General features: G+C 39.5%; 1 protein-coding gene and 1 pseudogene across 13 annotated transcripts in view; one reads left to right on the forward strand and one right to left on the reverse strand.

Moving 5' to 3' along the window:
- LOC113261161 (dystonin) overlaps positions 1–18,770 on the reverse strand; it is a 453,463-nt gene extending 434,693 nt beyond the window's left edge. For 9 of the 13 annotated variants that reach the window (XM_057304001.1, XM_057304002.1, XM_057303997.1 and 6 more), the window contains exons 1-2: positions 18,409–18,689; positions 17,768–17,829 (exon numbers count right to left, since the gene is read on the reverse strand). In XM_057304001.1, coding sequence (XP_057159984.1) covers positions 17,768–17,829; positions 18,409–18,589 — 243 coding nt within the window. In that variant the 5' untranslated portion in view covers positions 18,590–18,689. Of the gene's footprint in view, positions 1–17,767; positions 17,830–18,408 lie in introns of all 13 variants that reach the window. The other 4 variants (XM_026507181.4, XM_026507164.4, XM_044387138.3 and 1 more) reach the window with 1 other exon arrangement.
- Positions 1,101–3,055, forward strand: LOC113261162 (nucleophosmin-like; annotated as a pseudogene).
- Positions 18,771–18,867: the final 97 nt, after the last annotated feature.

Here is an 18,867-nt window from a genome sequence, read left to right on the forward strand (position 1 = left end):
AAGCAATCCCACAGGAAGTGACATTAGAAGTCCCAACAGTATAGGAGCCAAAACTCTTAGGAAGGAAACCTTCCTCTCTGATCCCAAGAGAGTGGGGTCAATTCTCACCACTAGAATATATTCTCTCTGTCTTCCTGTCACCTAGCCCTGGACGCAAGCATAGTCAGAGAAGTGTGCAACAGAACAAGATAATGAAAGCCCCAACTTTCTGCCTAGACATAAGAAAAAAGAAATCTAAAAGTACTATTAAGCCAACAAATTAAACAATTTAGATGAAATGAACAAATTCCTGGAAAGACACAAATTTTCAAACTGACTCCAGAAGAAATAGAAAATCCGAACAGGCATATAAAAAGTAAAGAAATTGAATACTTAAATTTTAAATTTATGATTTAAAATATTCCCACAAGGAAAACACCAGCCTCATACGGCTTCACTGATGAACTCTATTAATATTTAAATGAATACCAATAATGCATACACTCATAAAATAAAGAAAAACTCAAAATGGATCATAGATTACATGCAAGAACCAGAACTATAGAATTTCTAGGGAAAAAACAGAAAATTTTCATGACCCTGGGAGAGGCAGAGTTCTTAGATATGACACCATAAAGGGAAACAATTCATAAATAAGACTTAGTGGAAAACTAATTTTACACTTAAAAAGATACTATTAATTGGGGCTCCTGGGTGGCTCAGGTGGTTAAGCATTGGCCTTTGGCTCAGGTCATGATCCCAGGTTTCTGAAATAGAGTCCCACATCAGGCTTCTTGCTCAGCAGGGAGCCTGCTTCTCCTTCTGCCTGCCCCCTCTCTCTCTGTCAAATAAATATATAAAATCTTTTATTAAAAAAGATGCTATTAAGTAAATGAAAAGAAAAACCACAGACCATAAGTAAACATTCACAAATCCTGTATCTGTTAAAGGACTTGTATCCAGAATATATAAAGAACTCTTACAACAAGAAGACACGAAACACAGTTTAAAAATGGGCAAAGATCAGCCCTGCTATGAGTCCATCCTACATGGCTATTCTCTAGAATAGTAGTCATTTATCTCTGTCCACCTTCTCTCCCACCTGTGTGTGCCACCACCCCATGGAAGGTTCAGCGGACATGGACATGAGCCCCATGAAACCCCAGAACTATCTTTCCGGGTGTGAACTAAAAGCCGACTAAGATCGTCACTTTAAGTTGGATAATGATGAAAATGAACACCAGTTATCTTTAAGAACGATCAGTTTAGGGACTGGTGCAAAAGATGAATTGTACAATCATATATCTGATAAGGACTTAAAATCCAAAACACATGAAGAACTCAAACAACTCAAGAGAAAGAAAAAAATAATAAAAAATAAAAAATGGGCAGATCTGCGGTGCCTGACTCGCTCGGCTGGTGGAGCATGCGACACTTGGTCTCAGGGTTGTGAGCTCGAGCCCCACAGTGGCTGTAGAGATTACTTAAAAATAAAATATTTAAAAAAGAAAAACAGGCAGATCTGAATAGTTTTCTTGTACCTATAATCTCACTTACATGTGGAATCTATTTACAAAACAAAACAAAAAACTGAACTCATACATCAGAGAACAGATTGTAGCTGCCAGAGGAGGAGTGGGAATAAGCAACAGGGATGAAGGGGTCAACAGAACAAACTTATATTATAAAATAAAAAAGTCTAGGAGATGTACTGTATAACATGGTAACTACAGTTAATAATACTGTGTTGTATATTTGAAAGTTGCTCTGAGAAGAAATTCTTATTTTTAAGATTTTATTTATTTATTTGACAGAGAGAGGGAGAGAGAAAGCACAAACAGGGGAGGTGGCAGAGGGAGAGGGAGAAGCAGGCTGCCCACTGAGCAGGGAACCTGATGCGGGGCTTAATCCCAGGATCCCGGGATTATAACCTGAGCTGAAGGAAGACCTTTAACCAACTGGAGCCCCAGGTGCCCCAACTCTGAAAATAAATCTTAATCATAAGAAAAAATTTTTGTAACTATGTGTGGTAATAGATGTTAATTCGACTTACTATGGTGATCATTTCTCAATATATATAAATATTGAATCATTATGTTGCACACCTAAAGCTAATATGCTGTATGTCAATTATCTCTCAACTTAAAAAATCAAATGAAGTCATTAATCTGTTCTCCTATATAGTTTATTTGAGAATGCTATAGAAATGTTTGATTCTTATATGTAAGGCATAACCCAGTGTTCATTTATTTTATTAAATCCCATAGCCTTTCACCTTTTTATTGGTATGTTTGCTTCTTTTATATGTATGTGATAATAAATATACATGCTCTTCAGTCTAAAAAGATGAGTTGTACAGTGTTGAAGCAGCAGCCCAATTAAAGTAACACTGGCAACTTTGAAAATGTCTGTACAGCCAATGATTTCCCTTAGGGGCTTTCAAATAACACCACCTGTGGTCTTACGGTTGAAGTGTGATTCAGGGCTGTGCATATTAGTGGACAGCATTTAGTAGCTATGTAGGAATGCAGAGTCAGAAGATGAAGAGGAGGAGGACGTGAAACTCCTAAGTATGTCTGGAAAATGATCTGCCCCTGGAAGTGGTAGTGAAGTTCCACAGAAAAAAATAAAACTTGTTGCTGATGAAGATGATGATATGATGATGATGATGATGACAATTTTGATGATGAGAGGGCTAAAGGGAAAACCCAATAAAGAAATCTATATGAGATATTCCAGCCAAGAGTGCACAAAAATCAAACCAGAATGGTAAAGACTCAAGACTATTAACACCAAGACAAAAAGGTCAAGATTCTTCAAAAAACAAGAAAAAAAAAAAAAAAACCCTTGAAACACAGAAGGGACTTAGTTCCACAGAGTATGTTAAAGCAAAATGCAAACGAACAGAGAAAAAGGTGGTTATCTTCCCTAAGTGGAAGCCAAGGTCATTAATTGTGTGAAGAACTGCTCTGGATGACTGACCAGGTGGCTTATTCAAGATCTCTGGCAGTGGAGAAGTCTCTGTAAAAATCTAAACAGTTTGGTAAAATTCTTCCATCTTATTTCATTGCTGTAAAAGTTCCTATCTGGCTGTCCTTTTTACAACGCAGAGTGAAAACTTTCCCGACTGTGTCTGACAAATGTAGCCCAGGTTCCGTTGCCAAGATTATGTTGTCCAAAATGCCTGTTTAATTTTTGAAGTTGGAACTCCACCCTTTGCATGGTTTTAAGTATGTATGGAATGTTACAATAGGATATAGTTGTAGTAGTGATCAGACAAATGGAAATGGTGGGAGACAAATATACACATGTGAAATATGTATTTTAATAAAATAATAAAAATGGCCAAATATTTGAACCATTTGAACATGAAAACATGCTCAAAATCATGAAGCATTAGAGAAATGCAAATTAAAATTACAGAATACCACTTCAGACCCACTAGAATGGCTACAGTTAAAGAGACAGACAGTAACAAGTACTGCCAAAGAAGTGAAGAAACTAGAACCCTCATACATTGCTAATGAGAATATACAGCCACTTTGGAAAACAGTTTGACAACTTCTTTAAAAATTAAACATGAACTTATCACATAAGCAAGTGATTCTACTCCTAGGTATCTACCTAAGATAAATGAAAACAAATGTCCACACAAAGATTTTAAGCAAATATTCATAGCAGCATTATTTATAACAGCTAAAAACCGGGGAGAAAAATCCAAAGTCCGTTAACTGGTGAATCAATAAGCAAAGTGTGTCATATTCATAGAATGGATGGCTATTTAGCAATAAAAATGAACAAACTACTGATCATGCTACAACATGGATAAACTGCGAAAACATCAAGGTATATGAAAGAAGCCAGATGCAAAAAGACTACATATTACATGATTCCACTTATATTCAAGGTCCAGAAAAGGCAAATCTAGAGATAACGAAAGTAGATTAGTGGTTTTGTGAGGTAGGGGTGGGAACAGGAATTAAATGCAAACAGGTGTGAGAAATCTTTCTGAGGTGATAGAAAATATTCTAAAACTGGAAATTATACCTCAAAAAAATTGAAAAATTAAATCAGGGCTAGTAATTTCCATACATATGAAATCTGAGATGTCCAGGGAAAGACTGTCCAGGGAAAACAACAGAAAAAGCTTAAAATGAGTGCTTTGGGGAGAGTAGTACGTAAGCACAGCAGAGATAAATCAAAAGATTATTTATGGTAGGTTGCAAATGTGCCCACAATACTTTCAACTCCTCCCATCAGGACTCTATTCCGCCCACTCCTATGACTTGCTGTGGCCAACAACGTGTAAGTAGAGGCATTATACTTATAAGTTCAGGGCCTAGACCTCCAGAGAGCTCACTTATTCCACACTTGCTGCTTTTGGAACCCGAATCTAGCCACAAGTGAACCAATATGGCTTGCCTTGCTGGAAGAGGAGAGACCTGTAGAGGAAAAAACTGAGTTTGCCTGAGGCTGACACATCAGTGACACCCCAGCAGTGATGGGCCAAGCCTGACTCACACCAGAACAACTGCCCAGCTGGGCACAGCCCAAGTTGCCAGTCCCTGGAATCATGAGCTAAATAGCTAATATTTCAAGTAATGTGTTACAAAGCAGAAGCTAATATACTAAAAAAGAGCAGACATGACTGCTGGATTATACAATGAACCAAATGACTGGGTTTTATTATGTCCAACAAGGACAGGTCTTGTAGGCAAAGAAATAGAAAAGCAGTCCATGAGATTGACTCAGGTCTGGGAATTGTCAAAGTCACTGGGGGCAGAGCAAGTAACTGCATGACTAAAGAGAGAATAACAGTAAAAGCTTCTCTATACAATTGATTAAGGGTCTATACTGAGCAGAACGGCAAGTGAAGTAGTCAGAAAGTGCTGATAGGCTGAAAGCTAGGGAAGATTTAGGACCAGAGGTCCTGACGAAGGTAAGGCAGAAACTCATTAGGACTGCATGATGAGGGGCACCTGGCTGGCTCAGTCAGGAGAACATATGGCTCTTGGTCTTGGAGTCTTAAGTTCAAGCCCCACATGTGGAGTAGAGTTTACTTAAAATTTTTTTTAAAAAAACGTTTTTTTAAGTGCATGATGAGGTGCAAAGATAGGAGGTTGTATAGAGAGAGGTGTTTCAGAATTCAAGATTTGGGGGTTAGAACAATTCTAAGACATGATGAAATATGCACAGGATGGATAATTGAAGGGCTATCAATAGATATTTGTCCATTTCATCTTAGTTGTCAAGTTTTTTGGCATCAAATTATACAGAATATTCTCTCATTCTTTTAATGGCTATAGGTTCTATAGTTACAAGCTCTCTTCCATGTTTCATATCAATGATTTTTGTTTCTTTCTTGATCAGTCTAGCTAGATATTTAAACACTTTGTTGGTATTTTCAGGGATGCCTGGGTGGCTCAGTCAGTTAAGCGTCTGCCTTCGGCTCAGGTCATGATCCCAGGGTCCTGGGATTGAGCCCCACATCAGGCTCCCAGCAGAGAGTCTGCTTCTCCCTCTCTCTCTGCCCCTTCCCCACTGTGTTCTCTCTCTTTCTCTCTCTCCTTGCCAAATAAATAAATAAAATCTTAAAAAAATAAATAAAAAAATAAACACTTTGTTGGTATTTTCAAAGAACCAATTCTGGCTTTGTTCATTTTTTCTATTGTATGTTTTTTTCTCTATTTCATCAATGTCTGCTCTTTATTAGTTCCTTCCTTCTACTTACTTTGTGCTTATTTTACCCTTGTTTTATCCTCTAACTTCTTAAAGTTGAAAACTTGTTAAAATTTAGGTCTTTCTTTTTTTTCTAATGTAAGCGATCAAAGCTTTATGTTTTCCTCTGAACACTGCTTTGGCTGCATCCCACTATTCTGATTTAAGATTTTATTGTTTTTAAGTAATTTTTACAACCAAATAGAAACAGGAGAAACCCTATTTCTCCCTTTAATTTCAATAATTTTTACTCCATACATTAAGGCTCTGTTATTAAACACATACACATTTATGATTATGTCTCCCAGAACAATTAGCCCTTTTATCATTATGGAACATCCCTCTTTATCTCTATTTGTCTTGATATCTATTTTATCTGATATAATATGGCCACTCTTACCCTCTTTTGACTATCATATGCATCATTTATTTTTTCCATCCATTCACTCTCAATCTAACTGGGTTTTTAAGTACATCTCTCATAAATAGCATAGTCAGGTCTCACTATGTATACATTCTGAGAATCTATCTCTTAATCAGAATGTTTAATCCATTAATATCTAATGTAATTATAATATGGATTTAGGTCTACCATTTCAGATTTTATTTTCAGCCTGTCCCCTCTGTTTTTTGTCCCTTTTTTCCTTCATTTCTTCTTTCTTTGGATCATTTAGGTATCTTTTAGAATTCAATTTGGGTTTATCTATTGACTTTGCATTATTTTTTATTGGTTTCTCTGGGGATTAAAAGGTGCATCCTTAACTTTTCATTCCGCTTAGAATTAATATACCACTTCATATAAAATATAAAAATGTTGCGATCATACAGGGAGTCCATTTACTCCCCTGTACTTGTCTACACTATCGTTGTCAAATCTCTAGGTACACATCATACATCCACAAGACAATGTTATCATTTGTGCTCTAAACAATTATAGGTATTTTAAAGAAATTAAAAGGAATGAAATACAATTATATATTTACCTCAATATTTGGTATTTCTGATGCTTTTTATTCAAATTTACTAGCATATTTCTCAAAAATAGTTGTACAGAGATTACCAAACCACAGTTGGCTTTCACCTGGCATGAATGCATAAATCACACATTAACACTGCCCTAATCTTTTCTCTTAAGATCATGATAGTTAAAACAATACCACTTGGCACCAATGTGATTGTGAACAAAACATAAAATCCAGGCACTGAGTGACAATACCAGCAATAAGGTAAATTGGTTACAAGACAATTCAGAATATACTTACATTGATTTTTCATATTATAAGGTAGAGTAAAAACATTAAATATTAAAATTTTTGTTTAAAACTCTCACATCAAAGTATTCAAATCCTTTCAATAATGAATAAAAATGTCAGGGAATATTTTCAACTCTTTTTAAAAAGTCCCTGAATTTGTGTATTTTCAAAGTAAATACACAAAGTTAACTAAGGCATAACTGTATGTCTGAAATAAAAAATGAAAACTATCTATTTCCCTTTAAGTAAAAGACAGATACGAGAATATTTGGAAAGTTACAGAATCCATGAAAATTGAGAATTAAACTGACTTTATAAAGAAAACAGCAGGGTGTCTGAGTGGTGCAGTCAGTTAAGCATCTGACTCGATTTTGGCTCAGGTCCTGATCTTAGGGTCATGGGACTGAGCCCTGCATCAGGCTCCAAGCTCAGCACGGAGTCCCTCCCTCTCTCCCTCTCCCTCTGCCCCTTACCTCCATTCTATCTCTCTTTCTAAAATAAATATATAAATCTGAAAGAAAGAAAGAAAGAAAGAAAGAAAGAGAGAGAGAGAAAGAAAGAAAGAAAGAAAGAAAGAGAAAGAAAGAGAAAGAAAGAAAGAGAAAGAAAGAAAGAAAGAAAGAAAGAAAGAAAGAAAGAAAGAAAGAAAGAAAGGCACCTGGGTGACTCAGTTCGTTAAACTTTTGCCTTCAGCTCAGGTCATGATCTCAGGATCCTGGGATCAAGGCCCATATCGAGCTCTCTGTTCAGCAGTGAGTCTGCTTCTCCTTCTTCCTCTCCGTCTGTGATCTCTCTCACTCTCACACTCTCTCAAATAAATAAATAAATAAATAAATAATCTTTAAAAAATAAATTTAATAAATTTTAAAGAAGAAAACATCAAATATTCATTCATTTACCAAACATTTACTGAGCTTTATTCAGTGCTAGACACTGAGCTAAGAACTAAGGATTTAGACTACCTTCAAGACACAATCTTGCAGAAGAGATGAACAAAAAACTCAATTATTATTATGAAGAGGTAACTAGGAAAGTTTCCTGGAAGAAATGACCTATGAACTACATTTCGAAGGGAAGTCAGGAGTTAGTCTTTTGCGCCTGAGTATATTTGTTTTTGCTGGTGGTGGGTGGGCAATGAGAGGAATCGAAGAGAAAAAGAGGCTTTCTCAGTTGAAAATAACATGGACAAAAGAATAATCCTAAAAGGTCATGATCTGTTTGGAGAATTAAAAATGTAGACAAATGGTCAGACTAGAACTATCACAAGGACGTCAGGATAAAGATCATTCTAATGTCATATTAAGAAAGTTGAACTTGGGGCACCGGGCTGGCTCATTTGGTGGAGTGTGCACTCTTGATCTCGGGGTTCTAAGTTCAAGCCCCATGTCAAGTGCAGAGGTTACTTAAAAATAAAAAGAGAAAGTTGAATTTAATTAGGGAAGTGGAAAGCCACTGAAGGATTTTAAGTAGGAGAGGAATATGTCTTACCCAACCGTTTCTCCCTTGACTACCTCTACTACAGAAGCTAGGAAAAATAAATCTCATATCCTGAGCTTCCCTTGCAGATGGCCTGTGACACAGTTCTGACCAGTGAAGTGTAAGAAGAAACTTAACTGGAAAAGCTTCTGCCAAAAATTTTTAATTCCTGATGAATATCCTTCCTTGGCCAACTCTATCCCTTCTTCTCCTTCCTCCTCAAATTTAGGCTGATGTCTGGAGTTGTGCCAGCCATCCTACAAGCAGGAAACTCAAGCAAAGCCTGCAGCACCTCTAGACTCCTTGCTGTGGGAGAATATAAATCCCTGTTTATTAATAATCCATTTTTATGTTGAGATTACTTGAATCTGAATGTCTCCCTGACTAATAAAAGTGTTAAGAATTTGTGTTTTAGGGGGCGCTTGGGTAGCTCAGTTAGTTGGGCAGCCAACTCTTGGCTCAGGTCTCCATCTCAGGGTCATGAGTTCAAGCCCCATGTTGGGCTCCACGCTTGGCAGGGAGTCTACTTTAAAAAAAATTGTATTTTGGAATGATTCTTATTAAATTAGTGTGTATGGATTGGGGATGAGAAGGCAGGGGGACTGGTCTAGTGACCTATTATAGGGTCTGAACCATGGTAACCACAATGGGTGTAATAAGGGAGGCAGACAACAGAGATTTAAAAGAGGACAGGATGGACAGGAAGGGATCTGTCATATCTTCCAGATTTCTAGTTTGAGCAGTTGCAGAGGGTAGGGGTGAGGGCAGTGCCACTCTCCAAAACAGTGGTAGTTGGGTTTGGGACTGATGAGTTCAGTGTTCAGTCTGAGATAACTATGGTACCTCCATGCGAAAATGAGGGAGGTCAAGAGTGAAGTCTGAATTTGAGATACAGATTTCTGAGTTACCATTATATGTGGGTAAACTAAAACAGTAAGTATGGTTAGATCCTGCAAGTAGAGTTTAAACAGGGTGGGCAAAAATCAGGCCCCACACATCTATTAAAACAAAAAGTAGATTAGTGGTTACTGAGGGCTGGGGATGGAGGAAGGAAGTGGGAGGTGGGAATGGGGAATGTCTGCTTACAGGTACGGAGTTTCTTTTGAGGGTAATAAAAATGTTCTAAAATTAAACTGTGTGATGGTTGCACAACCTTGCAGACATACTAAAACTCACTGATTGTACATTTTAAAAGGGTGAACTGTATAGCATGTGAATTATAGCTCAACGAAGCTGTTTTAAAAAAATGGGCCCAAGGCAGAACCATGGGAATATCAACATAAGTAGGAGGGGATCCAATGCAGGAACAGAGGGAACCACGGCCAGAAAATGGAGCAAAATTAAGAGTATTGTCCAAAACCCTGGGAGAAAAGTTTCAAAGAGGGATCAGTGGCCAACAGTGTCAAATACAAGATATGTTGATTAAGTTAAAGACTGAAATATTTGATTGAACAATTTGGAACTCATCAGTGAGCTGAGTGACTTTAAGTGGTAGTGGCAGAAGCCAGATTACACAAAGTTGAGAAATACATGAGAGGTGAGGAACAGAAGGTAACAAAGAATCTTTTTCAGGGAACTTTCCTTGCCAAGAGAAGAACTGGTGGTATAGGGAGGTTTGTATTGTTTTCAAAAGGCAGCACAGAGCAGCCACTCTGGAAAACAGTATGGAAAACAGTTCCTCAAAAAGTTAAAAGTAGAGCTACCTTAAGACCCAGCAATTGCACTACTAGGTATTTATCCAGAGGATACAAACATAGTGATTTGAAGGGGCACATGCACCCCAATGTGTATAGCAGCAATGTCTCTAATGGCCAAACTATGGAAAGAGCCCAGATGTCCATCGTGTGGGTGTGCGTGTATGTGTGTGTGTGGGTGTGCATACACACACATATATACATAATGGAATATTATTCAGCTATCAAAAAGAATGGAATCTTGCCATTTGCAACAACCCGGATGAACTACAGGGTATTATGCTAAGTGAAATCAGTCAGGCAGAGAAAGACAAATACCATGTGATTTCACTCATTTGTGGTATCTAAGAAACAAAACAGATGAACATAGGGGAAGGGAAAGAAAAATAAAATAAAAGGAAATCAGAGAGGGAGGCAAACCACAACAGGCTCTTTAACTACAAGGAACAAACTGTTGCTGGAGGGGAGGTGGGTGGGGGATGGGGTAACTGGGTGATGGGCATTAAGGAGGGCACATGATGTAATGAGCACTGGGTGTTGTATACAACTGGTAAATTACTGAATTCTACCTCTGAAACTAATAATACAGTATGTGTTAACTAAATTGAATTCAAATTAAAATTTTTTTTAAAAAAGACAGCACATATGATGCTTATGTGTTAGGGAAAAGAGCATGCAAGGAGGGAGCAATAGAAAATAAATGAGGAGGGGATGATTCATGGAAAAACATCTCCAAGAGTTGGAAGAAAAGGAATTCACGACATAAGCATGAAATATGAGAATGGAGGACGACAGATGGGTTTTTCTATTGGACTGGGAAGGAAGTTTAAGATACACGTAGTTTTCAGGGGTCAAAAAGTTTAAAGTGCTATTGCTTGGGGTGCCTGGGTGGCTCAGTTAGTTAAGTGTCTGCCTTTGGCTCAGGTCATGATCTCAGGGTCCTGAGATGGAGCCCTGTATTGGGCTCCCTGCTCAGTGGGGTGTCTGCTTGTCCCTTTCTCTCTGCCCCCTCACCCCTGGTCATGCTCTCTCTCTCACTCTCCTCTCTCTCTCTTAAATAAATAAATAAATAAAGTGCTATTGCTTGATGGCATCGATGTTCTCTGTGAGTTAGGAGACAAAAGTCACTGGCTGAGGGTGAAGGAGTAGGCTTGAGGATTTGAGGAGGACACAAACACCTAGAACAATTCTTACGGGAGGCAGATTTACAAGGAAGCAGTTTAAAAGCAGAGACACATTTCAAATACTTTAAAAAACTGTAATATATTTCAAAGCTGATAAAAACCATCTTGTACATAACTAATTACCTACAAATGTATTCCACTTTGCATTAGGATTTGTAATAACCGCACTGAACACATGAGCAAGATGTCACAAATCCCTGGACATATGGTGTTCTGAAGTCAAAATACAACCCAATGATACTTAAGCACTGGACCTGAAAAACATGGTATCCTGCAAAAGCACAGCTTCAGGGCGACCAGAAAGGCACACATCCAACCAGCCATTCTCCCAGGCCCTCTGCAGCCATGGACATGACTCTCCATGCAAAAAAAGAGCGATCGGACTGTTTCGCTATAGTTGCCGGAAAAGAAATCAAAAAGCAATTTTTTTTGTTTCTCCAGAGAGGGCTCATAGCAGGTGACCTCCTACAGTGTTCAAACAAAATAATGTTAAGGGCCTTTGACAACTGTCAAGTAGTATGCAAAAAATAGTTTTATTGTAGCTGGCATTCACTTATATTTCTTTAAAGATTTAAAGGAATGTAGAGCTAGGAACCCTTTTTTCTAATCATACTGGTATATTCTGAGCTCTGAAAACAGCCATGCGCCTTCCTAAATCATTGCCTATCCTTACGCATTCTGCTGGGGGGTTGCTCTCATTCCCTCTGTCTAGCCAGATACTACCCAACCTGCATGCTTCAGCATAAATATCACTGCCTCTTGGGAGGCTTCTCTGATCACCCCAGCTAGAAGTAGCCGTTTCGTCAGAACTATTCCAACCATTCTTTTCTTTTTCTTTTTAAGATTTTACTTATTTATTTGAGAGAGGGAGTGAGTGAGAGAGAGCACAAGAAGCAAGGGGGAAAGGGCAGAGGGAGAGGGAGAAGCAGACTACCCTGCCGAGCAGGGAGCATGACGTGGGACTCGATCCCAGGACCCTGGGATCATGACCTGAGCTGAAGGCAGATGCTTAACTGACTGAGCCACCCAGGCGCCTCCCAACCATTCCTTTTCTATACATAATTTGTTACTTGGGGGGCACCTGGGTGGCTCAGTCGTTAAGTGTCTGCCTTCGGCTCAGGGCGTGATCCCAGGGTCCTGGGATTGAGCCCCGCATCCGGCTCCCTGCTCTGCTGGGAGCCTGCTTCTTCTTCTCCCACTCCCCCTGCTTGTGTTCCCTCTCTCGCTGGCTGTCTCTCTGTCAAATAAATAAACAAAATCTTTAAAAATATATATATATTACTTGGTATTTTTGTTAATTATATCTTCATCTTTACCTGCCTTAATCTCCTAGAAGACAGGAATCATGTTTTACATGATGTCTTTTTAGCATGATGCTTTGCACACAGCACAAACACGGCCTGTTATTTCTGGAAGGGCCTTCAGTGACCACCTTCATGTTACCAGTGAACACCAACTCTAAGTCTCAGAGACACTAAGAACTTGACCAAGATCACATAGTTAGTGCAGAGCTGGAACCCAAAATCAGGATTCAAACTCTATTCTTATATTCCTTTCACTAAACCAAGACTTTCAATTAGCCTAGATCTATTTTAAAAACCAAATCTCAAAAAAGAGTCATTCTTGAGCCTTAAGATTACACAAAGATTCAAACTCTCTGGAAAAGCTCTTATTTCAACTTTCATCTAGATTGCATTTAATTGGCTTAGATTGCATGGGGGAAAAAAAGTGGGTTTCTCTTCTTCCTTCTTTTTTTTTTTCTTTTAGCACTCTGTTTTGTTGCCATGTAGCTAAAGTAAGGATAAATTATATGGTAGTGATGATGCTGGCATAATAAAGCTCTGTGAACAGGGTGAATTTGTCTTTTTTACAAATGTATTGGCCATACTTGTATACCCTGGCCTTCAATGCTCTTGGCACATTTGTGATTCAGTTGAAAATGGCACAGCAGTTCAGTTACGGTAACAGAAGAAACCAGCAACTATAATATTTCAGCACTGATATTGGAAATGACCTAGAAGTAATCGTCAAGGGCAGGGGCTATACCTCAGACCTTCTGTTAGCCCTACTATCTAACATTACACATTGTACAGAACGAAAAAGTAAATTTGTTTGTTTTGAAAATAATTGAATGAAGATAAATGAATACCATATCATGTGTAGAGTTCAATTTATGACTGATTAATTAGGATAAATTAATTTAGACCTAGAATTTAACTCTAGGCAAAGAATTTATTTATAAAGATAACCCAATTACAAAAGCTAAATAATCAACTATCATTTTCTCTAATCCACTAAATTGGATAATTTTCAACGAAATATACACATTTAATGAGAAGTTATGAAATATGGTTATTTTGCTGACTGTTCTTGCATGGTTTGATAAAGGTTCACCCTGGGAATATAATGAGGCCAAGAGAGTTTATGTGGAACATCCTTTCATCTAGGATAACTTGGATAATCACTGGAAAAGCCTAAAGGATTAATCTATTCTGCTTTGTAAGAAGTGTCCACTAACAATTCACTCAACTTAGCTTGTCCCTTTCATTGAGAATGTTGGGCATATTATTCCCTGAGCTATGAGTGACACAGTTAAACACCACAGTGCAGACAAAATGTAGCCAGGGAGTTCTTGTCTTACTCAGTCCTTATCTTGCTATGTGGCTCTTTGGGAACTGCTTAACTTAACTCTTTTGGTTCCTTTACCTGAAACGGGAAGTGAAGAGATTTACTCAAATCCTGATAGACACACAACACACTCTTCCCCCTCCTTATGTGAAACAAGGTTTCCCTTATTCCACTGAGCTGATGAATAGGGATCATTTACCACTGCTCACTCTGGGTAGTCTCAAAGGGCATTATAATTGTCTTCATTGACGTACTCCCAAGACGCTTGCTTGAAATCTAATGGCACCTCAATTACCCGTATCACTTTCTGAAATTTCCTTAAAATCAGGATTGTCACTGCCCGATTTTCACCACAGGAATCCAGGGTAACAGTTAACCATTGTGTAAAGGCACAGTATAAAACATAAATGCTCAGGAAAAGAATCCCTTCTTAGATACCCAGATTGAACACCTGCTTTCTAAACTGTGTCCTACTTCAGTGTGAAGTCACTTCTCTTCTGTAGCTGTTTATGACAAAAAACAAAAGAACAACAACAAAGAAACTACACAAGTTCTTTATATTCCTACAGAAAACACATATTTCTATCTATCTCACTGGGTCTTCATAACTGTCAGTGAGCCGGAGTTAGAGCTTCAGCCCTTGCTGGCTGGGTTAATCATTTCATGTTCTACATGCTATTATTAAAATTGAGAGGACTATTAAGCCAGTAAAGATGAATTGACAAGTATGTCAAAATCAAAAGGGCTGGTAGGTGGTTACGGTTCCAAAACATCTTATAAACATGGATATTATTTAGTTGCAGCTTCATGAGGAAGAAACTGCTACATGCTGAAGAAATGTGTTTAGTATATACTTTGTGAAGAAAACAAAGCTGGAGCTCCTCAGACAAAAGATGTAACTTTCTTCAGAAAGCAAAGTGGGTTCTGATGCCATAGTCTTCCCTCCCTGCCCAAGTAATTCTCTGACTACCTGGGAAGGAACATCCTGAAATTTCCAGTCCAGTTGGACTCCTTCCTGAGAGTGTAGGTAGCAGAAGCAATATCCTCTGCCAGGGAAAGCAGCACAGGGCTAACAAACTTCTCCACATGTTCAAGGGCTTTCCCAAAGCTCTTTCACATTTCAAAATGAGTCAGCACGTCCTAAACTCATTTTCCTCATTTGACCACTACGGAAATGCTGAAAGTGAAGTATCTACTTACTGAGATTGGAACGAGGAAGACACTAACTTCTTAGTTCAATATGATTATGACTTGTTAAAAATCAAAACACTTTTTTTTGAGAAATATTTTGCAGCAGCTAGTACTAAAAAGCAACAAGAATATCCATTATGCTGCTCAAATTCTAATTTTTTTTAAATGCTGGAATCCAAAAAATTCAGAGGTATTTCTCAAGGAGAAAATCCTTCAATAAATGGCATTTTGAGAAAAAGGGAGAAGAAAAAATAATTTCCAGTGTTTTCCTCAAGGGAAAATGTTTTATTTGTGGTAAAATATAAAAATATTTTACTAGTGAAGAAAACAGTGAGGAAATGTGACATTTTCATACAACACAGTCTCAGGATTTTCACTTATAAAATAACATTCTTTGAGTAGTTTATCAAAGAAATGTGGTACATAAAGGAACACAGGTAGCCCCTCAACAAATTAAGCCAATATTGTATTTAATTTCCTGAGAAAAAAATATTTTTTTCCTTTTTTTTAAGTAGCTTGACACCCAACATGGGGCCCAAACTCATGGCCCCGAGATCAAGACTCAGCATGCTCAGTGAGGCACACTGAGGAAAAAAATACTCTAACTAAATCCATTTTGTTATAATTAGTGGCTTATATTTTTAATACAAACACCAGGGCAATTTTTAAAAGCTAGAAAGAGTTTCAGCAAATGTTGAATTCCAAGCAATGTCCTGAGAATGTGCATTTTTCTTTTTTGCCCAACTCTGAGTTCTATTTGCCCAGTTCCGGGAACTGGCACACACGGAGAAATTTTTCATTCATTCAATAAGTATTTATTAAGAACCCACTATACACCAGGCAGTAGGGATACAGCCCTAAACAAGAGACATGATTCATGTCCTCAAGGAGCTCACAGGCTAGCAGATGAGGCAAATGTGAAGTACAGACAAGACGTCAAACTGGACTAGGAATCTTGTGAAATGAGTTAAAGCATTAAACAACTGCTCCCAGCTTTCCTAACCAAATGCAAGCTCAGTTATCTCTGAGTTAAGCATTCATCCTGAGTAAGACATACTCCTATCTCAATTTTTGGTTTGTATTTTAGCTGAAATGCCTAATGGCTAATATAACAATCCATAAAAGGATTATCTTGATTCTACCACTTATGTGTATGGAGCTGGGAATCTCTTTTTAAAATCAAAATCCTAAATTTTTATGTTTGCACCCTGGCCATTATTTTTTGTCACATCTAAAGGAGTTAGTCTATTAATTGGATATCCAAAAATGCTGCTTCATAATAGACACAGTTTATGTTGTCTCCCATAAATTTTAATTAATTAGCTCAATTAAGACTTTAAATTGTGCAAAGATTTTGATTTTTCCACATTTTTAAATTCAATTTTACAAGATGTAATGATTGCTACCCAGTACTAAATATTTACTATGAACTAAGTGTGTTTTTTCACATAATTACTTGTAAATCTCCCCTCCCACTATAACTCTGCAAGGTACTACTCGTTCTACTTTTCAGATAGGGAAACTGAGGTGCTGAGAAGTTAAGAAAGTTTCCCAGAACCACACAGCTAGTTAGTGTAAAGAAAGAAATGGAACCTCTTGATTATCTGACTGGTTCATTTTTTCTCTTAAGTATCCTAAATTGGGCACAGAGTTCGCACCCTCCAGGGCTTTGATGCAGTAGAATTACTCCCGGTACAACATTATAATGATGTTATAATAATGCAGTTAAAGCTTTCAAGCAACCAGAGTCCAATAAAACATCTAGGGTGCAATAAAACATCTGATTAACTAGTGAAATGAAATGTGAAATAACTTCTCAGGTAAATGGTAAGGAAATGGATGGTGTCTAACTATGAAGTCTTCACTGAAATGAGTAAACCGCATTAAGCATTGTTACCAGTAACCTGCCAGTCTGGCTGTGTGAAACACTCCTAAAAAGAGAAAATTATCTCACACTAAATGCGGGTTGGCCTGGAAACTCATTAAGGAACGCTGGGCCAGAGAGAGCTTGTGCTTTTGTTTTGTTCTACCTTCAGCGGGGCTCAGTCTCACAGCAGTCCACCGTCATCCCTGCACCCACATCAGCCGCTCACGGAGGTATGGTCCACATTCCCAGAGCAAAGACCAGCACACACGATCAGATAAAGCCAGATCACTACCATCACTTTGCAAAAATCCTCAGATGGCCCCAGTAAAACACGGACAGCTTTATGGGCGAATATGAAGGTAAACTTGAGAGCCTAAAATGAAATGCATGTGGATCAAATTGCTCTGCACTAACTTCCTAAGAGCTCTTCTCTGTCGTCAGCTATTCAAGTCCAAGGGAACCACTACAGCCGGCTGACTGCACCCAGACAGCTTCCCCCCGCAAATTACAGTAAACGAAGCTGAGATCCACCCGTGGCTAAGTTTCCTAAGGTCTGTAGCGCTTTGGGGGGCTGTCTTTACACCTCTGGTACAACGGCTCCGCTACACAAGAAATTTGTGAACACCTTTCGTTTGCTAGGCAGTACTGTTAGGGAATTGCTTAAAAAGAAACGTCACTTTCGGCCTGGGGGCAGCATGATCGCCATTCAATGCCCTACTGGCTTCTTAACACGCATAGGATTAATATTGGTACTCAGGAAAGAGAACTTCTTCTGACCTTGAGCGTGCGCGCTAAATAAATTACCTCAGAGCGAAAGTGGTGGGATCTCATAACAGCATCTGGGGAGAAAAGAGAAAAACGAGACTTCATTTAACTCCTTGTTCTTCACCTGCCGAGTTACTAATGACTAATGAGGGACAAGGGGTGGGAAGGCACATTCCAGACGCCTTGATTTCGGTGGGGACGCACTCTAGGGCGGGGAGATTACTAGGCCATTGGTCTCTAGGTGAGTTCTCCGCCAGAAGTTTCAGGGAAAGTTCTGGGAGAGTTGGGGAGCCCCGAACTCTCCATGCCTTACTTTCTTACCCCTAAGCTCCAGCGATGGATGGGTGAAGGGAGGATGCCGCAGCCCCGGATTCCGCTATTACCCTTAGGGCTTTAGCAAACTGACACTTAGAATTTGCGTCCGTGCCTCCCCTCCCAGCTCTGGACATCCCCGTGGTTATCCCAACCCGGGAGACCGGGGGAAGGCGGTGAGGGCAAAAAGGGCAAGGGACGTTAAACACAAACGTACTAGGCTTGCGGAGTGGGCAACGATGGGGGTAGGGACCGCAGCGCGGAAACGAGCTCCGCTTCACTCTCCAAATTGGCTCAAATGTTCCTCCTAGCCCGAAGAACCCCGTCGCGGCGTGTCTTACCTCGGCTCCTTGAACGACCCGAAAAGACCGATTTCATCGGATGCCTCCCTTTCTGGAGCCTGCGGTGCCAGCAGCAAAAGAAGACGATGGTGGCGATGGTGCCCAGCAGAAGCAACAAGAGGAAGAGGGCACATTGTATGCTGTAGGGTCTCAGCAAGACGAGGAAAGCCGCGGCGATCATGGTGCGGGCGAGGCGGGGGCGGCTTGGCGGCGGCGGGGCTGGAGGGCGGCGGCACAGGCACCCGTGCCGGGCGCACTAAGAAGCGGCGGGCACGGGCGAGCGCGGCTCAGCGCGTCATGCCCGGCGCTCGCGGCCCCGCGTCCAGCCCAATGGCTGCGCACCCCGCGCCAGCCGCGCTATGAGAGTGATCCAGGGCTGCGGGGAGCGCTTGCCATGACTCAGCAGACGGCGACGAGGCAGGGACTTGGCGGCGGGGAGCCTCTCCCCTCCCTCCCCAG

This window comes from Ursus arctos, unplaced genomic scaffold, assembly GCF_023065955.2.
Source record: "Ursus arctos isolate Adak ecotype North America unplaced genomic scaffold, UrsArc2.0 scaffold_29, whole genome shotgun sequence".
NCBI lineage: Eukaryota > Metazoa > Chordata > Mammalia > Carnivora > Ursidae > Ursus > Ursus arctos.